At 38.9% G+C, this 26,218-nt stretch overlaps 1 protein-coding gene across 2 annotated transcripts; it reads right to left on the bottom strand.

The window, feature by feature from the left end:
* Positions 1–890: 890 nt before the first annotated feature.
* ctcf (CCCTC-binding factor (zinc finger protein)) lies at positions 891–25,415 on the bottom strand. Of its 2 annotated transcripts, none has more exons than XM_085359512.1 (16): positions 25,269–25,415; positions 22,352–22,532; positions 22,075–22,229; positions 21,762–21,881; positions 21,182–21,361; positions 8,013–8,228; positions 7,764–7,926; positions 6,514–6,684; positions 6,268–6,401; positions 6,065–6,185; positions 5,646–5,795; positions 5,383–5,543; positions 4,537–4,719; positions 4,283–4,418; positions 3,950–4,192; positions 891–3,699 (listed from the first exon to the last, which is right to left on the bottom strand). In XM_085359512.1, the coding sequence occupies exons 2-16, from the start codon at positions 22,518–22,520 to the stop codon at positions 3,455–3,457; spliced, it is 2,547 nt and encodes an 848-aa protein (XP_085215638.1). In that variant the 5' UTR covers positions 22,521–22,532; positions 25,269–25,415; the 3' UTR covers positions 891–3,454. The 2 variants fall into 2 exon arrangements, with proteins under 2 accessions (XP_085215638.1, XP_085215639.1); XM_085359513.1 differs by having other exon boundaries at positions 22,075–22,211.
* Positions 25,416–26,218: the final 803 nt, after the last annotated feature.

Raw genomic sequence — 26,218 nt, 5'->3', positions numbered from 1 at the left:
GACGCACTGTGTATTTCTGGATCTAGAGAAAGCTTTGTGAGGAAGTCAGGTGTGGCAGAGAAGTATGTGAGGGTGGCGCAGAACAGGTACAGTGTGAGGACAGAAAGGCAGTGTTGAGGTAGAAGGGACAGATGGGTTGAGGTTACATCAGGGATCTACTTTGAGCTCCTTCATGGAGTGATGATGGACAGGTTGACAGATGACATTTGGCAGTTTCTGTCTGCCAAGATGTTCACAGGTGACATTGTGATCTATAGTTTGGAAAACAAAAAAAACAAACGACAGGCTGGACTTGAGGTGCTGAGTGTGTGACCACAATGGACAGGATATACAAGTATATCGGATGGAAAGCTAACGTTGAGTGCTTTGGAGACAAAGTAAGAGCTTCAAGGCTGAGACAATTTTGACATGAGCAGTGAAGACACTGGCTGTAGAGTAGGAAGGAAAAAAAGCAAGAGCACAGATAAGGTTCATGGGTGTAGTGAAGGAGGACACGCACAGGGCTGGTGTGACAGAGCAAAGATGTTAGGGATAGTGTGAGATGGAGGCACAAGAGCTGCTGTGGTGACCGCTAAAGGAAGCAGCCGAAAGAAGATGATGTGCAGATTTTGACCATGTACAGATAAAATACTAAATAATTATTCACTTGTGCACCTAATTCTCATTTTCTGAAGTCATTATCGATGTATGATATGTAATCATTCTACCGTGTAAAAAAACAAAAAGCAAACCAAAAAGTTCAAAGAAATCAATAAAAGCCCCAAATTACTATGGCAATCATGCCCATTGGTGTTTGTAAACTGATCACAAATGTATTTTATAATCCCACCTTTTTGAATAACTACACGTTTAAGTTAAAGAACAGAATTATGCAGCAGTCATAAGCCCATTAAGATGATTTTAATTTTCATCATCTGTACAATTTCTCATTTTCAAAAATGACATCACAAACATTTGTTTTCTTGGTCTTAAAATGGGGGCACTTAATCTTAAAACTATTTTCTCAATTTTTCTGCAAAAACAAACAATATGGAATTTAAAAAACAAAACAACCCCAAAACAAACAAATAACAACAAGAAAAAAAACAAAACAAAACCCCGCACTGATTTCAGAACAGTCATATAACCTCAAATCATTCCATCAGGACATGAATATGACAGATCAGGTAACTGAACATTGTCTTGTTACACAGGAAGATGCCTGACCACAACTGTACAGTGCAAATCTGATTCATTTTTTTTACACAACTGGGCATTTACATTACAGAAGAGCTAAAGTCACCTTATGGCTGTAATAATCCATAATTCAACTGTCTTCAGAGAAATCAAATCATATTATCTGTTGACACTTGGATCTTGAGGAATCCTGGAAACTGAGTGGAAGTGAGAACGACAACATGGAAATACAAAAGTAGCAATTTGCCAAACAGCTCTATCAATGGGGCTTTTCCATTACCTCAAGTTGGTTCAGTCTTAGTGTAAAGCAGTTTAGCTAAAACCTAAAATATGATATGCACACTGCACTACCAGCTGGAAAACTTGATGGTGGAGGATGGTGCAGCAATGGCAGAAAACAGCTTACATTAGCAGTTACTTTTCAGTGTTCATATAGCTGAAAGCCACTGATGTACTGCAAAAATAAGGCTAATGTGTGAGTGTGCAGACACGAAGAAACTGAAATGTATGAAGAACTGAACGCAGAGGCTTAAATGCAGCTTTCTCTCAGAGATGACGAAGGCAGGGGACCAACTTGGCCAGATAAGATCCAGTATGTTGAACAGTGCATTTGCACAAGGGTCATTCTGTCCCTACAAACGAGTTCCAAGTCACTTCTGTTTTTAGATACAAACCCGTCTTCAAGCAACAACTTACAGTCCACTAGAAGTCAAACTGGCCCCACTACGCATTGAACTCAACCAACTGCAGAGAAACAGTGACAACTACAGAAAGATCAAAAATTAAACTGTAATGCATCACAGCAGACACAAGCTAACCAAGAGACAGTCGGGGGTGGCAGAAATCAATTCAGTTGATTTGGGTATATATGCTAATCTGTAGAATGAAAGCATGATGGTGAGGGCCCTTCGCTCAGGACACTCAGGTTTAGAAAAATACATGCAAGCCTTGCTGTCTCTTTCCCAACACATGTTCAGATAATAAAAACATTCAAAGGTGTTAAAATGTGTATGTACATGCACTCCATCCGCCACAGCTAGTTTTCACTGATTATTGTAGATGAAGAACGTGTTTGAGCGACTGATTTACAAAATGCATAATGACTGTTACAGTAAGAACTGGGATTAGCTGAAGTGCTTGGGGTGTTCAAAAACCACTGCTATAATACGATATTGTATAAGTAGGATTATCCACATTTTCTCCAACCAGCGGGGTTTCATGAGACGTGTACGACCCTTTCCTTCAAAAATGTGGACAGGAGGAGAAACATTGAGTGACATATGAATGACAAATATCTCCCATGTGTGAAACAGTTGAAGTTTCGGCTGCGTGTGTGATATGGCCAAACTCATTTATGAGCCGTCTCATCGTTTTAGTTTACATAAGTTGACTGGGGGCTAGTTTCAGTTCACAACAAGGTTTAACAAGAAGGCTGAAAAACTATCATCACTCACTTCTATTGATGTCAACACTTACCCCATGCCTACTCACAGGAAGACTCATTCTGCTAACTCAGTGTACAAACAGCTGACTAATAACACCACTATGGTGACCATGTGGCTTTAGGAAAAAAAAAAAAATTTAAATCACAAAACTAAGCAAAAATGGCATCTGAAAGTACCAATAATGTCATTGTTAGGAAAAGCTACATTCTCTCTCTCACACACACACTCACACACACACACACACTCTCACACACACACACACACACACACACACACACACACACACACACACACACTTGGAATTTGCAAAATCAGCATAGTTGTAAAGAACTGCAAGCAGGACATCTCACAGTTCTTCTTCTAAAAAAAACAAAAAAAATACTTGAATGTAAAGTTCCATCAAATAATGTTCTCATATTAAAGACATGGAGAGGGTGTGTGGGTAGAGACTGGCACAGGATGTGGCTTTGGGTAGGAATAATGAGCTAAATCCACTTAGAGCCATTGAAAAGACATTCAAACTGGAAAAAAGCATTTAACAGCAGAGAGCAGTTTTAGCTTTGACATTATCTGTGTACAGTAAGGGTCACGGAAGGATGTGTGACAGAGTCCTGAAACATGGGCATACAGGCTGACACACGGGGATGTGAAGACATTGTGTTTAAACACATACATGCAGCTTCTACTCTTAGTGCACGACTGCTCCTGCTGTCGCATTCGGAAGCCATTTTAGCAGAACGGCTGCCATTGGATGAAGCACGAAATGAAGGCCATGGGGAAGTATGCAGTAATTTTAGTCATAGTCCGGCTACATGTGCGTTTCTGTGTTACGTTCACCGGTCCATCATGCTAAGGATCATCTCTGGTGTCAAATCTCCGTTGGCTGAAGCTGCCGCTGTTTCTTCGTTCACAGGAAGCTCAACAGTCTCTACCCCTTCATCAAGCCCCACCCCCTCCACAGTGAGGGCCACTCCCTGCTCCAGAGGAGTCGCTGCAGAGGCATCACCTTCCTCCTTCTTCACTATGATGTTCTCCACTGCCCCAGTGCTCTCATCCTCCACTTGAATGATGGCAGCAGCTAAAAAGCACAACAGACATATTTCTTACTATCCATAGCACTATCAAAAACGACAGGTTCGTTTACTAGAGTACTCGTCTTCTACGGTTATTAATCACTAACATATATGGCATACATTCATTTCTAATTTGTCACAGACACTACAGTTAAAAAAAGAAAGCCCGTTAATGCTGGAGCAGGACACTTTACTATTCATAGAGGTTACTCTTCTTAGATTACTTCTTTTTTAAATTTGTATTTTAATGCTCACCAGAAGCAGTTGTTTTGGTAGCAACTCTAACGGACTTGCTGGGTGTTGGAGGCTTGGGGGCATTTTTGGGGGGGCGGCCTCGTTTCCTCTTGACTGGTGGCTCATCGGGGGCTGGTACAGGAATGGCGGCTGGAGCCTGGTCCAGCTCCATGCTTTCTGGGTCCTCCTCTTCCTGTAGAAGTGATGACTCTTCCTCACCCTCACCCTCTTCCTCATCATCATCCTGCTCAGCATGATCCTCATCTGAATGAACACACACAAAACAATCTAGTTGAACATAGTTACAGAAAAACACAGCCCTGTATAAACCCCAAAACGGCGTCCACGTCTCACCACTGTCATCATCATCATCCCTCCTGCTCCTCATCTTCCTCTTTCTTCCTCTTCTTCCTTTCTTTGGGATTGTAGCTCCATTCTCAGCATCCTCCACCTCACCGCTGCAGTTCTCCGCGTGGCGAGCCATGGTGTTCTAAAAGAAACACACCCGTAAACAGTCTGTGTTGTGACTTGCAGGTAACTAGCTGGCCTAGGAGTTGACCCTTAGTTTTCACTTCATGTGTGACAGCTAAAAACACATGTAATCTTACCCTTCGGGTGAAGGTCTTGTTACACTTGGGACAAACAAAGGTGGCAGGGATAAAGTTGGGGTCATGGTAGCGTTTGAAGTGCATGTCCAGGAGCTGCTTCTGTCTGAAGGTCTTTTCACACTGGCTGCAGGCATATGGTTTCTCTCCGGTGTGGGTTCGGCGATGCATGACCATGTGGCGCTCCTGGACACAGCAACATGAAAACACAGTTTTCACTGTTAGCAGCAAATATTATTTCATATATCATGCATGCAATAACGGCCAGCAGTTAGATAGTTGACAGACTGCTGAATGTATGGTCATATGGTCTCATTTACACTGTGTAGTGTTGTGCTGATGACGTCAGGAATCGATAATGGTCAAGTTAATAGCGATACAGTGATCAAAGTAATTCATATCCTAATTGATGTATTAAATTAGTATTGTCATTGTGCTAAGACTCTTAGCTTTGTCCACCATGACTGGAGAAGTCAAGAATACTGGTGGCTGCTGGTGCTAGATCCCTCAGCCTCCTTGTACATGCACCTATGGTATGAATTGAGGGGGAAAAAAATCCTATAATGAAATTCCTGAAAACGAAATCCTACATCATCTCATTCTCGGTGTCCATACATGCTGACCTGTTGGGGTAACGCCTCAAAAACAGTTTTAGTGGTTATCCATCATAACACCATACTGTCCCAGTACAGTTTGCTACTATCAAACTGCAGAGCCTTCAGCTTCCAGACTCACTCTCAGACTTTTAAACACGAGTAGATGATTCACACTTGAGACTAAACTGAAACAATAATATTACTACAAATATGAAAAACCTGGTTGTCACACAATATCAGTTGTATTACAGACCTGGCGACAGCAGTAGTCACACATGTCACATTTGAACCGCTTCTCATTCTTATGTGACTTCTGGTGCTGGATCAGAGCGTAGCGCTCATGGAAAACTGCGTCACAGTAACGACATTTCTTTCCGGTCTCAATGAATGAGTGTTGCTTACGAAGATGGACACCTAAGATAGCACACAGATGACAGGAAAGTAAATTAGGTGGCAGAAACAGCAAGTTAAAGTAAAGTACCATGTGTATTTGTGTGTTTACACAGTGTGTTTTACCCAAGTCACTTTTGCGTGCAATGACAGTGTCACAGTGTGGACAGTGGAATTTGGCCACATTTTCAGTGTGCTTCTGCAGAATGTGCATCTTCATGGTTCCACTCTGGGTGAATCGGGCATGGCAGATGTAGCACTCATAGGGTTTCTCTCCTAAGAATGATGATTGAGCACATACAATGTTTTACAGTTTCATGTTTTTCATTTCTTTCTCATTTCTCAAAGAGGCCCATATGCCAATATTGGAGTAACTGGGTACTAGCAGTCCGTACCATTTCTAACTTGAGTAATTTAGTCTGGGAAGCAATTTATTATTCTTTCGCATGAAAACAATCAATAAAGCTGTGCACCAAAGAAAACACTTCATTGCCCTTCAGTTCTTTAAACACACAGGAGAGGAGCAGTTAAGGTGTCGGCTTTACCTGAGTGTGTCCTCATGTGTCTCTTCAGCTTGTAAGTGTCTCTGCTAGCGTAACTGCAAAGACTGCACTGGAATGGACGCTCGCCGGTGTGGGAACGAATGTGACGCTTTAATTTGCTCACCTACACAACAGTCACACACAAAGTTACATTTTGGTAAACACTTAAACACCAAGAACACAAAGCAGACAATAGATAAACTTGCCTCCACACTGGCATAGTCACACATGGAGCATTTGAAGGGTTTCTCGTGTGTGTGCTTGTAGCGACGATGGCGAACCAGCTCTCCACTAGTCACGAAAGCCATATCACAGTCTGTACACTTGTGTGGACGAGTTCCTGCATAAATAAAATGTAAGCAATCCTTGCATACTTGTGTGAAAAAAAAATATTGAACTATCAGCACAGTACAACGTTGTACATTTTAATGACACCACAGATTCATGTTTACCGGTGTGAGTGTTGAGATGGTTTCTTAGCAAAGTGACTGTCCTAAAAGCTCTTCCACACAAATGACATTTGTGAGGTCTCTCATCTGTGTGGCTCTTCATGTGCCTGTCCAAGTTGGAGCGTCGAGGGCATGTGTAGCTACACAGCTCACACTGAAATGTCTTCTTCACTCCTAACAAACAACAAAGACATCGAAAGATTTCATATTCAGTAACAGTGTTTGTATAGCAAAACAATGCAATGCATTTGGGGCTAGCTGCATCTACGGGACACGCGTCTTTAACTAAAACAGTGTTAACTTACAATATTAAGTTTCAACAGTTAAATACAGCTGCTGAACCATTAAGTTAGGACTGATTGTACATCTCTATTCATATTCTTGTTGTGTGATCACTTTTGTTTTGATCGTTCAGAGCTGATTTATATCAGAGAAGACAAATAAACAAGACTCATTAAGTCAATGTGCATAATCTGGACTAGGTTTAAGTTTGTTTGGCATAACAAAGATGGATCCTTGCAACCAACTTACTATATCAATTCCCTAGAGTACCAGGATTATGAACCCATGTACATATATAGATTTTGGGAATCATTTTTAAAGAACTTATATAAATCACTGCAGCACAAAACAAACAAACAAATAAAAAAAAAAACACATGGCTGTAGGGTAGGTTTGCTAAGTAAAGCTAGTTTTGATTTAATAATTGTTTTCTGTCACATGTTCCTGTATATTACTGTAAGGTACAGGAACCTAGATATTAATGGGTTTTTTTTTAAGCCTTAGGCTGTATCTGCTGGCTTGTTATGTTTGGTAACATTGCCACTCGAGTTTTCATTAATGGTTTCTGTTGTCATTTTATCTTATCTCATTCACACACTAACATAGTGGTGTGTATGGCTGCAGTAGCCTAAACAGCCAGCTGATCCTCCTATGCTGTGTATTTCAACTTTCTGTGGTTATAAGTATGCAGCTATGCTGGGTTGGTGCAGTGCTATTCTCCAAACCCATTTAAATGTATTTATAAAGCACATGAAACAAAGGTTTAAACAATAAATTAAGAGATACACCACACATACAAATCATACAAACCACAGAATAAATTTGAGATTTAAGGCATAACATGGGGAAGTAATTCATTCCACAATTTAGGAGCTATGACACACTAATGTACAACTGAAGCAGAGTTGTACCGCCTCAAGTGGTGTCAAATCAATCTGAGTAGGTGCTAATGGAAAAAGCCCTTTACTTACCCTTCTTCTTTATCTTGGTAGGTTTAGGTGGTTTCATGTTGCCGACCACTTTCTCAGCATTGACCTCAGACAGAAGGCCCTCCTGCTGTTCTTCCTCAAAGTCATAGACACTGACATCCATATCCTTGTCTCCCTCAGCATAACGCAGACGACTCTTTTTACCCTGGACAAACAGCAAGTTCAGTTTCAGTACAGCAAAGTCTCTTAAATCTGCATTTACAAAAATAACAATCCCACCACCTTTCTTACCTTTTTGATCTTCTTAACAACTCCAGATGGTGGCTGATAGTCTGGGTCCTTAGCCCAGGTTGGGTCGTCATTTGGAGGCTGAACAGGCTCCTCTTCCCCCTCTTCCAGAAGCTGGTTACCCACCTCTTCATCTTCCTCCTCGTCAGGTTGCGTTTCTGCTCCTTCCTCCTCCTGTTCCACAGTCTCCACCTCACCATTAGCACCAACCTTAACTACCTAAACATGAAAAGGCACAAACTGCTCAGTCAGGGGGTGTTATTCAAGTTTTTATTCAGAACATACAGGCACTACAATTGAGTTAAATGCACTTTTGGTGCAAAATTATTACCAAGAGTAACAAAACAGAGAATGAAAGCAAAAAAACCCCACCAAAACTTAAGTACTAATGAACCAGTAGAGAAAGGTGAGCAGCATCTTAGTTAAAAGGGGAAACTATAGTTAACCACTTTTTAGTGAGTGCTTTCTTACTGGCTTACCAGCAGAACGTTCAACAACTACCTCTTTACATCACCCTCCAGAATTTGAAGATTGGAACCAAAGTATAAGGTTTCAAATGATAACAGAATTGCTACGTTAAATGTTTTTTCCTAATTTCTTGCTAATGTATGTCCAGTACCGGAGGATCAGTGGGAAAGCCAAGAAAATATGTAAGTGGTTTGCATTTTGTTTCACCACAGGATCTTCAGCAAGTTAATTCTCTGTGGAGAAAGTTACTCTCTCAAGGACAGAGAGGAAGTCCACTGGTACTGATATGTCTTCCTAAGTTTCCAGTTCAATTTTAAAATTTCCCTCCTTTTCACATTTTCCATTATAGCTCTTATGATTTTACACTTTCAATTTGTGTAATCCTTGGTATATTTTAGAAATGTATCGAATTCCTTGAATTGATTTATATGCCATTAAGAGAACCTTTAAAAACAACTGACACATCTGCTTCAACATCTTTCTTTTTAAACGCATTTCCCATATAATGTCGATTTTTGTGAAAATCTATAGAAGTCTTGATTTGTCAATCCTTGTTCTTTCAAATCTTCAAAGCATTTTAAAAGTGGTCCCACTAAGTAAATGTTTTATTTAACCAAACCTATGTCTTTTATCCTATAACCTATATCTATATCATTCTTAAATCAACTATCAGTTTTATTTGGGCTGAATTCAGGGTCGTATATTATCTAGTGTATCGGTCTATAGAGTTCCTTGGGTTGCTTCTCTCTCACCACACTGAACTAAGTCCTAAGAGATGTTTATATCCAGGGGTTGGATTCATTAAGGTGGAGCAGGTTCTGTAATGGAATATGACTTTATATTTCCATCTCCTTCCACTGTGCTGTGCAGACTGAGTTACACATGTTCGTCAAGGTTGTGATCTGTACTGCCCTAAACTAATCTCTAGTATTTGGCAGGAAAAGACGTTCTTTGTCTTTAGCCACTTGCAAGGTCTTAAGTTTAATCTTGGGTCCTTTGCCCTGCCAAATAAAACAGCAAAACCACCTGTCGAGCTCTTGAAAGACTTCTCTTTCTTCTCTCTAAGCACTTCTGGTGCATGATCATGTTCCAAGAAAACCTTCCTGTCTTGAAAAACAAACCCCTTTTTTCTGCCAGACAATTTTGAAACTTCTTCCTTTACCTTGAAGCTGCCAAACTTGGCCACTATGGATCACTGAGGGGCAGCACATGGCAGCTTCAGAGCGACAGAGTGGTGAGCGCTCTCCATTCCCAGCTCCATAGCATGTGAAATAGCCAACTTCTCCCTCAATGCATTTTCTACAAAAGCAGCTACATTGGGCAAGTTTTCTTCTATTCTGTGAATTCTTTCACAACTCGACCTTCCTTCTTGGTCATTAACCTGGCTTCCAGCCAGCTAGCATGGGTATCAATATTCTTTCTTCTGCTTCTGTAATTCTTTTTTCAGTGTGGTCCATTCCCTTGCTCATTTTTACAATTTTACCTTTAATTTCACAGAGTTCAGTACTGTTTTCATGGCAGAAGTCTCTTAACTCTTTGAGGATGGTTTGAACATTAGTTGAGTTGCTAGTATCCTGTTCCTCCATCCCCAAGTGGCTCTCATCAGGGTCTTCTTCCCACACAAATAGGGCCTTTATCTTGAAGTGGGACACTCTTGTATGCCTTCCTTTCAGCATAGTGATACCATCTCTTGAGTTCAGTGGTCAACTAGTTGTGTGGATGCTTTAAGCATCCACACTATTGAGTTCCTGTTTCTCTTTATTCTTTATTATTGTGTGGATGCTTTAAGCATCCACACTATTGAGTTCCTGTTTCTCTTTATTCTTTATTCTACTTTATTATTCCAGTTGCTTCCGTACACTTTTTGGCACTTAACTACTTCCACAATTTTCAGCCGATTTTCACCGTTCAAATTTTAAACTATTCTGCTATTTCTGCTAATGATCGCTATGACTTTTGCTATTTTTTGCTATTATACTTTTTAAAATATTCCACTTTTTTCCTTTAATTTGTCCCATTGAAATGAATGGGAAACTTCCAAAATTCTGCTAAATTTTGCTTGTTTTTGAAACTTAACTACTTCCTCATACTTTCACCTAGAACAACCATTCAAACTTTAAAATGTTCACAAATTATTGGGCTATTCATGTATGATTCAGCTTTTTCAAATCTTTTACCATTTTACTTTTATGCCTCTTAAAGTTTTCAGTTGCACAATTGTGATTTTTCACAAAATACATGCGTTGTTATGGTTGCTATGCTCTTGGCTTCCAGTGTGTCACTGAAGGTTTTGCAATTTTCACTTCATGTCCGAACAACTTCTTGCTACTTGCTCAATTTTCACTCAACTTCCACAAATTATACATCAAAACGTAGGTATTTTTGCTGGCTTTCAGAAAATGTCACTGTCATTGTTGTGGGATTTATAGAATTTTGGCAAATCTCCTCAGACCAACACAAGGTCTCAAACCTCTCCATACAAAGTCAATGGAGAGTTTGTTAGAAATCACCGCTGGATTTCTGTAATGAGAGGCATATTCGAATCGTCATATCTCCTTAACGAAGCAAAGTTAAGACATGAGGCTTGTCCTGGTATATCTTCAGACACTCCTGACGCTCACAATTCAAGAATTGTTTTCTCACCTATTACCATTTGGCCATGAATTACGTTTGTTTGAGGGTAGGAAATTTGTCCCTCGCTCAGATTTCTTCAGATTTCAAACTGTGGAAATGAACCACTTTTTTCTCTCGTCATAACTTTTTGTTGGATTTCCACAGAGACCTGAAAATTTCCATGATTGTTCACCAAAGCCTGCTGTCTCTTACGGTGAAAGAATGATATCGATACTCCAAATAGATTTCGAGTTAGAAAGCGTTGTTTGAGGGCAAGTCAAGGCAGTTTTTGCTTCGCTCTACTCAGTTATGGTGCATTACAAGTCAAATATCTTTAATAATTCATATTTTAATGATAAATTGTTAACACTGGAAGATTCCCCCATCTCTTCTGAACAAAACGGTGTAAGAATGACCGCTCTAGCCCCTACGGTTAGGAAATTATGGTCATTTGTTTGAGGGGAGTCGTCACTATGAGAAATAGGCTGCAATAATCCTGTGCCTCTCTGTGCTGCGTGTGTAAAAAGGATGCACCTGTTTTGGCGGGAAAACGTAAACAGCCACTCTGATTGGTGGATTTAAATTCGGCAGCTCTCTCCCTCTGTGTGTGTGTGTGTGTGTGTGTGTGTGTGTGTGTGTGTTTAGTGGGAGAGAGAGGACCCTGCCCTTATTTGGCAGCATGTCATTGTAGGATTTAAATTGAATATAGTTAGACTGGTTGACTGAATTAGAGCCTGTGTTTGTGTGTCCCTCTGTGCATTTGTTTCAATATGCCTCCATATTTGTAATTTTGTAAGTTATTACTATTCTGCTAAATCATAGTATTTCTGCTATTTTATAAGATTTGTGCAAAATATAGTATTTCTGATTAATTATAGTTTTTCTACTAAATCACAGTACAGTATTTCTGCTTTTTATAGGATTTGTGCTAAAACATAATATTTCTACTAAATGTAGTATTTATGCTTAATCATACTATTTCTGCTTTTTATAGGATTTGTGCCTAATATAGTATTTCTGCTTTTTATAGGATTTGTGCTTAATATAGTATTTCTGCTAAATTATAGTATTTATGCTTTTTATAGGATTTGTGCTAAAACATAGTATTTCTACTAAATGTAGTATTTATGCTTAATCATAGTATTTCTATATATTTCTGCCTGGTCCCCAGGCAGCCAATCCTCTGTGAGGACTTAGACATTCAAATTTTCAAATCAGGTCCTGCACGGTTTCCCAGCCAATCATATATGTGTCCTGAGGCATTCAAATTTGCATATTGGGGACTTCATGGCTTCTAAGCCAGCCAATCATATCTGAGGGCTGAGGAATTCAAATCCACAAATCAGGGCCTGCACAGCTTCCCAGCCAGCCAATCATGTATGTGGGCTCCAGGTATTCAAATTTGCATATTGGGGAATTCGTGGCTTCTAAGTCAACAAGTCATCCGTGTCATATATCTCTAAAAATTCATATTTTAATGATAAATTGTCAACACTTGAAGATTCCCCCATCTCTTCTGAACAAAACGGTGTAAGAATGACCGTTCTAGCTCCTACGGTTAGGAAATTATGGTCATTTGTTTGAGGGGAGTCGTCATTATGAGAAATAGACTGCAATGATCCTGTGTCTCTCTGTGCTGCGTGTGTAAAAAGGATGCACCTGTTTTGGAGGGAAAGAGTGCACAGGCTCTCTGATTGGTGGATTCAAATTCAGCAGCTCCCAGGCTGACCTAGAAACTCACTTTTCTCTCCCTGTGTGTGTGTGTGTGTGTGTGTGTGTGTGTGTGTGTGTGTGTGTGTGTGTGTGACAGAGAGAGAGAGAGAGAGAGAGAGAGAGAAAGGCTTTTAATGGGATGATCTCATTCTAAGATTCAAATTCAATATATTTAGACTGGTTGACTGAATTGGATCTTGTGTGTGTGTCTCTCTGTGCATGTGTGTTTTCTTATGTGTACATATTTGTGATTGTGTGGCTGTTATAGATTTTTTTGCTGATTTTTTTCATTTAACAAGTATAGTTGAGGGACCTTCAGCATGTTCATCATTTTTTCAGCTGTCCATTTTTGCTTTTCCAATTTTTCTGTTTAAGTTATTACTATTGTGCTAAATATAGTATTTCTGCTATTTTATAAGATTTGTGCCAAATACCGTATTTCTGCCAAATATAGTATTTCTGATTAATTATAGTTTTTTCTACCAAATCATAGTACAGTATTTCTGCTTTTTATAGGGTTTGTGCTTAATATAGTATTTCTGCTAAATTATAGTATTTCTGCTTTTTATAGTATTTGTGCTAAATTATAGTATTTCTGCCAAATTATAATATTTTTGCTAAAACATAGTCTTAATTTAAAATTACAATATTCATAGTTCATCACAGTGTCTCTGGTAAATCACAATATTTCTGCTCTGTTGTACTATTTTTCTAAATCACAGTGTTTCTGTAATGTTTAAGTATTTTTGGCTAAATATATTCTTTCTGTTATCTTATACTATTTCTCCTAAATTCTTGTATTTTTGAGAAGTTATCATGTTTCTGGTAAGTTACAATATTTCTGCTAAATTCTTCTATGCTATTGTATCTCTGCCAAGTATTATGTTTCCTCTAAGATATTGCAGTTCTGCTAAGTTATTCCATTTTAGCAAACTTCTTTTACTTCTGCAAAGTTTTTACAATTTCTGCAACTTTTCAGCTTTTTCAGCTACTTTTTGCATACAGCTTCAGCTTTAAGCATCCACACTGCATTTTCGCAGGAAATGCAAATTTTTCTAGTTCTAGTTGCTTCCGTACACTTTTTGGCACTTAACTACTTCCACAATTTTCAGCCGATTTTCACCGTTCAAATTTTAAACTATTCTGCTATTTCTGCTAATTTACGCTATATCTTTTGGTATTTTTCACTATTATACTTTTTAAAATATTAAGCTTTTTTCCTTTAATTTGTCCCATTGAAATGAATGGGAAACTTCAGCAATTCTGCTAAAATTTGCTTGTTTTTGAAACTTAACTACTTCCTCATATTTTCACCTAGAACAACCATTCAAACTTTAAAATGTTCTCAAATTATTGGGCTATTCAGGTATAAATCAGCTTTTTCAAATCTTTTACCTTTTTACTTTTATGCCTCTTAAAGTTTTGAGTTGCAAAATTGTGATTTTTCACAAAATACATGCGTTGTTATGGTTGCTATGCTCTTGGCTTCCAGTGTGACACTGAAGCTTTTGCAGTCTTCTCTTCATGTCCGAACAACTGTTTGCTACTTGCTCAATTTTCACTCAACTTCCACAAATTATACATCAAAACGTAGGTATTTTTGCTGGCTTTCAGGAAATGTCACTATCATTGTTGTGGGATTTATAGAATTTTGGCAAATCTCCTCAGACCAACACAATGTCAGAAAACTCTCCATATAAAGTGAATGGAGAGCTTGTTCAAAATCACCGCTGGATTTCTGTAATGAGAGGCACATTCGAATCGTCATATCTCCTTAACGAAGCAAAGTTAAGACATGAGGCTTGTCCCCGAATATCTTCAGACACCCCTGACGCTCACAATTCAAGAATTTCTTTCTCACCTATTACCGTTCTGAAATGAGTTGGACTTGTTTGAGGGTAGGAAATTCGTCCTTCGCTCAGATTTCTTCAGATTTCAAACTGTGGAAATGAAGCACTTTTTTCTCTCGTCATAACTTTTTGTTGGATTTCCACAGAGACCTGAAAATTTCCATGACTGTTCACCAAAGCCTGCTGTCTCTTACGGTGAAAGAATGATATCGATACTCCAAATAGATTTCAAGTCACAAAGCGTTGTTTGAGGGCAAGTCAAGGCAGTTTTTGCTTCGCTCTACTCAGTTATGGTGCATTAGAAGTCAAATATCTTTAATAATTCATATTTTAATGATAAATTGTAAACACTGGAAGATTCCCCCATCTCTTCTGAACAAAACGGTGTAAGAATGACCGCTCTAGCCCCTACGGTTTGGAAATTATGGTCATTTGTTTGAGGGGAGTCCTCACTATGAGAAATAGGCTGCAATAATCCTGTGCCTCTCTGTGCTGCGTGTGTAAAAAGATGCACATGTTTTGGCGGGAAAAAGTACACAGGCTCTCTGATTGGTGGATTCAAATTTAGCAGCTCCCAGGCTGACCTAGAAACTTACTTCTCTCTCCCTGTGCATTTTTTTGCTGATTTTTTCATTTAACAAGTATATTTGAGGGACCCTCAGCATGTTCATCATTTTTTCAGCTGTCCATTTTGCTTTTCCAATTTTTCTGTTTAACTTATTACTATTGTGCTAAATCATACTATTTCTGCTATTTTATAAGATTTGTGCCTAATATAGTATTTCTGCTAAATTACAGTATTTCTGCTTTTTATACTATTTGTGCTAAAACATAGTATTTCTACTAAATGTAGTATTTATGCTTAATCATACTATTTCTGCTTTTTATGGGATTTGTGCCTAATATAGTATTTCTGCTTTTTATAGGATTTTTGCTCAAACATAGTATTTCTACTAAATGTAGTGTTTATGCTTAATCATCCTATTTCTGCTTTTTATAGGATTTGTGCTTAATATAGTATTTCTGCTAAATTATAGTATTTCTGCTTTTTATAGTATTTGTGCTAAAACATAGTATTTCTACTAAATGTAGTATTTATGCTTAATCATAGTATTTCTATATATTTCTGCCAGGTCCCCAGGCAGCCAATCCTCTGTGAGGACTTAGACATTCAAATTTTCAAATCAGGGCCTGCACGGTTTCCCAGCCAATCATATATGTGTCCTGAGGCATTCAAATTTGCATATTGGGGCCTTCATGGCTTCTAAGCCAGCCAATCATATCTGAGGGCTGAGGAATTCAAATCCACAAATCAGGGCCTGCACGGCTTCCCAGCCAGCCAATCATATATGTGGCCTCAGGCATTCAAATTTGCATATTGGGGAATTCGTGGCTTCTAAGTCAACAAGTCATCCATGTCGTATATCTCTAAAAATTCACATTTTAATGATAAATTGTTAACACTGGAAGATTCCCCCATCTCTTCTGAACAAAACGGTGTAAGAATGACCGTTCTAGCCCCTACGGTTAGGAAATTATGGTCATTTGTTTGTGGGGAGTCCTCACTATGAGAAATAGGCTGCAATAATCCTGTGCCTCTCTGTGCTGCGTGTGTAAAAAGATGCACCTGTTTTGGCGGGAAAACGTAAACAGCCACTCTGATTGGTGGATTTAAATTCGGCAGCTCTCTCCCTCTGTGTGTGTGTGTGTGTGTGTGTGTGTGTGTGTGTGTGTGTGTGTGTGTGTGTGTTTAGTGGGAGAGAGAGGACCCTGCCCTTATTTGGCAGCATGTCATTGTAGGATTTAAATTGAATATAGTTAGACTGGTTGACTGGATTAGAGCCTGTGTTTGTGTGTCCCTCTGTGCATTTCTGTTTCAATATGCCTCCATATTTGTAATTTTGTAAGTTATTACTATTCTGCTAAATCATAGTATTTCTGGTACTTTTCGGTACTTGTGCTAAATACAGTATTTCTGCTAAATCATACTATTTCTGCTTTTCATAAGATTTGTGACTAATATAGTATTTCTGCTAAATTATAGTATTTATTCTTTTTATAGGATTTGTGCCTAACATAGTATTTCTGCTAAATTATAGTATTTCTGCTTTTTATACTATTTGTGCCTAATATAGTATTTCTGCTTTTTATAGGATTTGTGCCTAATATAGTATTTCTGCTTTTTATAGGATTTGTGCTTAATATAGTATTTCTGCTTTTTATAGTATTTGTGCTAAAACATAGTATTTCTACTAAATGTAGTATTTATGCTTAATCATAGTATTTCTATATATTTCTGCCAGGTCCCCAGGCAGCCAATCCTCTGTGAGGACTGAGACATTAGAATTTTCAAATCAGGGCCTGCACGGCTTCCCAGCCAATCATATATGTGTCCTGAGGCATTCAAATTTGCATATTGGGGCCTTCATGGCTTCTAAGCCAGCCAATCATATCAGGGCTGAGGAATTCAAATCCACAAATCAGGGCCTGCACGGCTTCCCAGCCAGCCAATCATATATGTGGCCTCAGCCATTCAAATTTGCATATTGGGGAATTCGTGGCTTCTAAGTCAATAAGTCATCCATGTCATATATCTCTAAAAATTCATATGTTAATGATAAATTGTAAACACTGGAAGATTCCCCCATCTCTTCTGAACAAAACGGTGTAAGAATGACCGCTCTAGCCCCTACGGTTAGGAAATTATGGTCATTTGTTTGAGGGGAGTCGTCACTATGAGAAATAGACTGCAATAATCCTGTGCCTCTCTGTGCTGCGTGTGTAAAAAGATGCACCTTTTTTGGCGGGAAAACGTAAACAGCCACTCGGATTGGTGGATTTAAATTCGGCAGCTCTCTCCCTCTGTGTCTGTCTGTGTGTGTTTGTGTGTGCGTGTGCGCGTGTGTGTGTGACAGAGAGAGAGAGAGAGAGAGAGAGAGAGAGAGAGAGAGAGAGCGAGAAAGCCTTTTAATGGGATGATCTCATTGTAAGATTCAAATTCAATATATTTAGACTGTTTGACTGAATTGGATCTTGTGTGTGTGTGTCTCTCTGTGCATGTGTGTTTCCTCATGTGTGCATATTTGTAATTGTGTGGCTGTCATAAATTTTTTTGCAGATTTTTGTCATTTAACTAGTATATTTGAGGGAACCTCAGCATGTTCAGCATTTTTTCAGCTGTCCATTTTGCTTTTCCAATTTTTCTGTTTAACTTATTACTATTGTGCTAAATCATACTATTTCTGCTATTTTATAAGATTTGTGCTTAATATACTATTTCTGCTTTTATAGGATTTGTGCTTAATATAGTATTTCTGCTTTTTATAAGATTTGTGCTTAATATAGTATTTCTGCTAAATGTAGTATTTATGCTTAATCATACTATTTCTGCTTTTCATAGGATTTGTGCTTAATATAGTATTTCTGCTAAATGTAGTATTTCTGATTAATTATAGTTTTTCTACTAAATCATAGTACAGTATTTCTGCTTTTTATGGGATTTGTGCTTAATATAGTATTTCTGCTAAATTATAGTATTTCTGCCAAATTATAATATTTGTGCTAAAACATAGTCTTAATTTAAAATTACAATATTCATAGTTCATCACAGTGTCTCTGGTAAATCACAATATTTCTGCTCTGTTGTACTATTTTTCTAAATCATAGTGTTTCTGTAATGTTTAAGTATTTTTGGCTAAATATATTCTTTCTGTTATCTTATACTATTTCTCCTAAATTTTTGTATTTTTGAGAAGTTATCATGTTTCTGGTAAGTTACAATATTTCTGCTAAATTCTGCTATGCTATTGTATTTCTGCCAAGTATTATGTTTCCTCTAAGATATTGCAGTTCTGCTAAGTTATTCCATTTTAGCAAACTTCTTTTGCTTCTGCAAAGTTTTTACAATTTCTGCAACTTTTCAGCTTTTTCAGCTAGTTTTTGCATACAGCTTCAGCTTTAAGCATCCACACTGCATTTTCGCAGGAAATGCAAATTTTTCTAGTTAAAGTAGGTTTACATATATGACGTATTTTTTCCCTAAAGGATCAGGAGCTCAAACTTTATGCTCCTACTGTCATATCACCCAAACTGGAAGTTTAATGACACCCAGACCCGAAGAGGACACTTGATTGTTTTTAAAGACACTGATCACTTCAGTTCTTTATATGTTAGAACTTTCTACAGGGCGGGCCATTTATATGGATACACCATAATAACATGGGAATGGTTGGTGATATTAAAGTCCTGTTTGTGGCACATTAGTATATGTGAGGGGGCAAACTCCTCATGATGGGTGGTGACCATGGTGGCCATCTTGGATACAACTTTTGTTTTTTTCAATAGGAAGAGGGCCATGTGACACATCAAACTTATTGGTAATGTCACAAGAAAAACAATGGTGTGCTTGGTTTCAACGTAACTTTATTCTTTCATGAGTTATTTACAAGTTTCTCTTTGTTCACAGCCATTGACATGTCGAAGAGGTTAACACGTGAGGATTGGATTGAAATTGTGTTGATATCTGGTGAACGCAGTAACCGGGTCATTGCAGCAGATTTCAATGCAAGACACCCCACGAGACCACCCATCTCCCATGCTACAGTTAGCAAACTGCTTGCTAAGTTTTGTGAAACTGGTTCAGTGTTGGATTTGCCAAAATGTGGACGCAAGAAAACTGTCACTAATGAAGAAACATCAGTGGCTGTCCTAGCTTCATTCAGCAAGAGCCCACAGCGTAGCACTCGCCGCATGTCACTGGAGAGTGGCATTAGTCCAACATCCCTTCAGTGGATATTAGCTACTCACAAATGGCACCCTTACAAACTCCAGCTAATGCAGCATCCCAACGAGGATGACCCAGATCGGTGCACATAATCTGCAGAATGGGCAAAACAAAAATTGGAACAGGACCCTCAGTTCACGCAGAAGATTTTGTTCAGTGATGAGGCAAACTTTTATGTGAATGATGAAGTTAACAAACAAAACCACCGCTATTGGTCTGACACTAACCCACATTGGATGGATCCCTCCAAGACTGTTGGAACAACAAAAGTGATTGTTTGGTGTGGTATATGGGGTACAACGATAGTGGGTCCATTCTTCATCAATGGAAACCTCAAGGCCACTGGATATTTGAAATTGCTACATGATGATGTGTTTCCCTCTTTATGCACTGAAGCTGGCACGTTCCCTGAGTTTTCCCAGCAAGATGGTGCACCACCACATTATGGGTGCCAAGTCCGAGCATTCCTAGATGAACAGTTTCCTGGAAAGTGGATTGGTCGTCGTGGGCCAGTTGACTGGGCCCCAACGTCTCCCGATCTGACCCCCTTAGACTTTTATCTTTGGGGTCATCTGAAGGCAATTGTCTATGGTGTGAAGATACGAGATGTGCAGCACCTGAAACTACGGATACTGGATGCCTGTACTGGCATTTCTCCTGTGGTGTTGCTATCAGTGTGTGAAGAGTGGGAGAAGAGGGTTGCATTGACAATCCAACACAATGGGCAGAACACTGAATACATTTAATAAGTGGTCAGAAACTTGTAAATAACTCTTGAAACAATAAAGTTACGTTGAAACCAAGCACACCATTGTTTTTCTTGTGACATTACCAATAAGTTTGATGTGTCACATGGCCCTCTTCCTATTGAAAAAACAAAAGTTGTATCCAAGATGGCCGACTTCTAAATGCCCACAATGGTCACCACCCATCTTGAGGAGTTTGCCCCCTCACATATACTAATGTGCCTAAAAATCAGAGAATATTAACCTTGCCCTTTTAAATTCAACTTTTCTCTTGTGTTAGTTGCTTTTAAAATATCTCACATAGTTAAGGTTGTCACAATAAAAGATTAAAACAATTATTTTTGGGTCAAGTAAGCAACAACAATGTTGGTACTGATACTGTGGTAAAAAAGTATCTGATTCAATAGTAATTTTCAATATTGATTAGTATCATTTCTTGCAACACTACTATTAGATACAATATTTTTAGGTTATCTGAGACTGCTGTAATTCTGCTGACTCTGCACCATGTTTTCCCGAGTTGGTAAGATAAGCTTCTTGTCTAGTTGCTGGCAGACTGTTCTCAGCAACTTATAAACTGCAGCCTAGCTAATGATCACCTATGGGCACGGATGATCTAACCAAATAGATACAAACTGAATTTTTGGAATGTGAAGAAAGGTCACAATGGTTGGCTAGTGTGAAAAAACACATAAAAAAAAAAAAAATTAATAATAAGAATAATTTCGCCCAATGCTTGCTTGTATAAATGACACATCAAGTGATAAATAAGTGTTCTTACAAGGTGTGTTTGACCTGCTGTGGCCTTTACATTAATGTGACATTCAATTTAGACCAAAGCTTTGCAGCAGCTCTTACACAAAGGCTTCTGAGCCTGACCTAAAGAATATACACTAATCATTTTTAACATTAAACGACTAAAAAAATTAAACCTTTGACTATAGTACATATATAATTTTCAAATGTCATGCATGAGTTTACAGCTGTACATCTGTGTACCTGAAAGCCTTCAGGCAGTGGAAGGGTGTGACAGATAACTGGGTCTCCATCTTTAGGCATTGCAGTAGTGTCTACAAAATTGCCCTGTTGAAGCGCCTCTACAGTAGTGGCTGAAACAGGCACCTGAACCAGCTGTAGCTCCCCCAAGCCCAACGCGGCTTGCTCCTCCATGTTCACCACCTGAGGACAGGACAACAGAAATCATGCCTTCTGATTCAACAGAGTAGTGAGATTTTACACACACACACCAATCTGGGGGGGTGGGTTTGCCTTATTTGATAGAACAGTGGAGAGAGGCGGGAATGTTGAGAGAAGTGCTAAGAGTAAATGGCCTTGGGATAGACAGGCCTGCATTAGTTTTAGGAATATGTGTCGCCTGCTCAACTGTGTAACCAGCACTCTACTGAAACTAATAGACAACATTAACTAATAGAAAACATAAACTTCATTAAAACTATATTAAAAGTCTACTGGCTTTGTTGACACCACAAATGGATAAAAGTAAAAAAAAACACCAAAAAAAACCAAACAAAAACAAACAAGAAAAACAAAAAACAAATATGAAATGGAAAAAAAGTACCTGTAGGGTGATTATCTGCGTTTGATCCACAGTTGTCACAGTAGCTTGGTGAGCACCACCTGGTACACCTCCGACCACACCCACCGCAGCTGATGATCCTCCCACTGCAGCATCTATTACCTACAATTATGTATAATAATGAGCACTGTGGTAAAGATGCATATTCTGGAAGGCATGCTTGGTACTCTAAATTCAATAAATGTCATATCTAAAACTAAAGTGACATCAAAACATAATATTTTCATTTTTCTTCTAAGTTTAAATAACTATTAAATCCTGAAAAATAACGTAAAATAATGTAACTGTAACTCACCTCAGTTTTCATCTGCAACAGGGTGGGATCCAATGAGTCCATAACCATCATTTCAACACCTGTGCCACCTTCCACACCAACTCCTTCCATTAGCTGTTGCTGGGATTGAGTGGCTGCTGCCATTCCTTCCCCGTGACCTGTTGGATAAAACAGACCTGTTGGATAAAACCTTTGACTGTTTTAATGTCAAAATGTCCTCGTTTACATTACAAATGAATACTTTTTTAAAATTTTTTAACAGCTAAACGGTAAAATTACATATGAAATGAGTAAGAACCTTGTTCTACGACAACTCCAGCTTGTCCCTCCACCACACCCCCAGCCTCAGCTGCTTGCTGAAGGAGATCCGCCACCATGGCATCCTGGCTGTGAACAGCTTGGATGGACGGAAACTCTTTGGTGGGGACATCCACAACCCCTACACCATCTGTTGGCCTCCCGTCCATGCTGGGTAGGAACTGAAATATTGTGTTGTGGAAACAAACATTTTCTAGCAGTGTGGGGCCATATTTTGTCTAGGACAGCAGTATACAGTCTTACAACTGAACACAAGAAGTTGACTAAACTATGACCATATAAAAACCAAAGGAGAAGAAACTAATCAGTAGCCGGTTACAGTTTGATCATGTATCTGTTCACCAGCATGTTAAACTTCCATCTCAAAACATGACATTTTTCTGATTTAACGTTCTCCCATTTCTATTGATACTGAGGATTATTGCACATAAAAACATGATTTCTGTATGCATAGCATCTACTTTCAGAACTTATGAAAATATGAAAAACAGATTATTCAAATATTTCATATCATTAACTAGTGAACCGGATATGTACAATATTAAGATTCTGGATAATATTAAAATGTAAAACAAACACCATGCTGCCACTATCAAGCTGTACTCTCAGAATGGGAACAAAGTGAAACTTATAAGGCTCAACTTTTTCTTAACACTACAGCTGTTACCTGGAATAGAAAGGATAATGACTTAAACATGACTTTGCCGACTAGGCTGCAGTCTGCAGGGTTCTTGTATCAGAGACCTCCTTTTTTTGCTGCTGAAAGCCCTGAGCTGTGCTCGATCAAATGCCTGCTACCTGACTGTCCCTGCCAACCTGAAGGACAGGAGAGGGATATATTACACAGCAGCACTATATGCTTATGTATTCCGTGCACATTCACAAGCAGTGACTTAAACTGCATCATAACGCAGGGAAAAGGGTTGTGGACCTGAAGGAGTACTATGAATGGAAAAAAAAAAAAAAAAAAAAAAGTTTCGCACTAAAAGTGTCTACATTCAGCATGTATTTTTCTCTCTGCCGCTGCAAGATCACACTACAACATTAAAAACTATGTAGTGTTACACATCATGGTGAAATCTGATATAAAGAGGTTTAAAAAATATCTTAGAATAAAGGATCAGCGATATATGATTACTGCCATTTGCTGGTTTCCCCCCCTTGAAATCTTTTATTTACCAGTACTAGCCTGAATAAATCAGTATGTTTCAGGGTAGGCTGAATTTGTACTAACAGACTCATGAAATCTGCACTAACCCCCCCTCCCCCATTCTTCTATAAGACTAGACTTTATTAACAATGAAGAAAAACAAAACTGACACCATCACTGCTAATTGTTTAACTTGAGCAAAACCCTTAACTGTACACAAAGGGTGAGATCTAACAATCAGCTTTGAAATATGCTGACATTTTACACACCACACAGTCCAGAGAAAATTGCATTAGTAGCTCAAGAAATGATATGTGCTTAGATCTGAATACTGTGCTAAAAATTCACCCTTAAAACACCACACATTTAGAGATGTGTATGCATATAGAGATGTGTATGCATATATATATATATATATATATATATATATATACACACACACACACTTGAGATGAAGTAGTGGCTGTGTAACTACTCTTACACACACCATAACCCCAATGTGATTTTAGAATACTGGCAATCCCTGAAATGTGTTTGTGAGATTCGACACATTTGTCTTTATTTGCTAAATGTGGGAAACTGGAGAGGCTCTGGCAAAGGCCTTCATACATCCTTCCATTTACAGCAGAACAAATTTACCACAAAACAGCAATCACTCGGAGCGGAGCAGTCAGTTGTCGTCCCCTTTCAATGCATTTATATAGCTGTATTTTTGTAGCTCTCCAAGCCGAGTCGTAGAGGGAGCTCTCTGCTGTAATATATATCTGTGGCTATGAGGCTCTAGGTGGGCTTAGAATAAGCGACGAACTGGCAACGGGTGTAACAACACCCGACAATTCAGAGCACGTCGTGATGGGCTAAAAAGGAGAGAGGTGCAACATTCAATAATGGAAGACGGCTGGGAGAACGCTAAATGCTCATCTGATCTTCGAGAACGCCAAAGATCGTTCTGCTGTGAATGCTTCGTCACTCTCCCGCACTTGCCTCGGCGTTGGCGTTTCCGTGTGTGTACTTTGCAACGAGGGGCCACAATAATCAGTTTGGTTCCAGTATTTCAGATGCGTCAGGAAAGTGCTGAGTAAAACCTTGGTTAGGGTCACGTTTCGAGACTCCGTTGCTTCGAAACATTCAGACGTATTAAGGGCGTTGGGTACAGAGGGCCTCAAGCCTGTCAGGTCGACGTGATCCTGTTAGCTTTGCTAACGGTGACTGCTAACCAACGCTAGTAGCTATCTCGCTTCTTTTTCCCCAAATATAGATTTGATTAAACGTTATGCAACACGCTAAAGCTCAAAGTAACGTGAACAGGATCACCCAAAACGACGCCAATGTCGCAACAATTATTTCGTGCTTGTAAGATTGTCTGGGTTACACTTTATATTAATGCAAACAAGCTAACGTTAACTAACTTAAACCCGCCAGTTCGATGTCGTCAAGGTAGCAAAAATGGGAAACAAAGAAGCGAGAAAATGGACGCCTTGGCCTAAACTCTCCAACCAAATCGACGGAGTATTCACAACATGTCTTCGACTATATTCTAACAAATACGTACGAAATACAACTGGATGTATACATATTTATTGTAACTTGTGTTTTTAAGCATATTTTGACAGGGTTTTCAATAACGATAGAGGGAGACAAACACTCTCCGACGAGCTGCCCGGACCCAGAGCCCCATCGTGACACCTAGAGGCCGATTAAAGATCCTGCAAACTCCCCCCTTATGTGAAAAGTAGTGATACTTTACCTCTTTTAGTCTGTTTCTCCTTCTGCTTAACTCGGCGGAAAGCACAGAGTCTGTGCTACAAAGTTTAGCCGACTAGGGAAAAATGCGGGCTTCTTCGCAGTTTGTTTTAATCCTTCTCCTGCTTTAGCAGAGTAGCTTCTGCCACAAAATGGCAGTTGGAAGCTCAGTGCGCCTGTGCGGCCGCTGGGGGGTGGTGTCGAAGCTGCTGCAGACACACTGATTGGCCAGGAGGGGCGCCCCGTTGGAATACAGTGAAGCCTATTTATCACAACGTTAGGAAAACGGACGCTTTCACAACCCTCGGAAATGCGACATTCACAAGAGAATAAACCCGAGGCGTTAACGTTTTCAATAAAACATACAAATGAAAACATGCTCATTTAGAACCAAAGAAAAAGTTATGTAACTGAAATGTTTTTAGTCTGTTTAATATTATGGGAAATATTAACTTTTTTATTTGTGTCTGACACTAAAATAAAGATATGCAAAGCTTTTAGCTTTCCATTTATTACATGAAATGACTTGGATGATTATCCTGAAGATATACACCCACATCTGAGCTGTAACTGTGTCCTGCTTTTTTAAATCTCTCTCTCTATACACACACACACACACCTTCCAAAATTTAGTGTTCTATGGCTAAAATTCTACTCTGTGTGTTTGTGGGGTGGTGGTGGGTGGGTTAACACTCAGATACACAGAGCTCTTCATCTAAAGATGATCAATCGCACAGGAAGCTATCTTACAATGTTTTAATAGTTTTTTTCAATATACTTGACACAAGAATGTTTGAAAATACATCTCAGAACACTAGAAATAAAACATTTGTTTACAATGTTTCACAATTCCCCAAGCTTGATAAAAAACAATTGCATACATGTGTGTCCTGCAATGGGATTTCATCACTTCACATTCTCTTCATTCTTAAAGTATCTCATTTCTGTCTTATT

Source organism: Diplotaxodon limnothrissa, linkage group LG7, assembly GCF_057381915.1.
Source record: "Diplotaxodon limnothrissa isolate DT_005_m linkage group LG7, D_limnothrissa_male_GT1.1, whole genome shotgun sequence".
Classification (NCBI taxonomy): domain Eukaryota; kingdom Metazoa; phylum Chordata; class Actinopteri; order Cichliformes; family Cichlidae; genus Diplotaxodon; species Diplotaxodon limnothrissa.
This window is presented reverse-complemented; position numbering and strand designations above follow the sequence as displayed.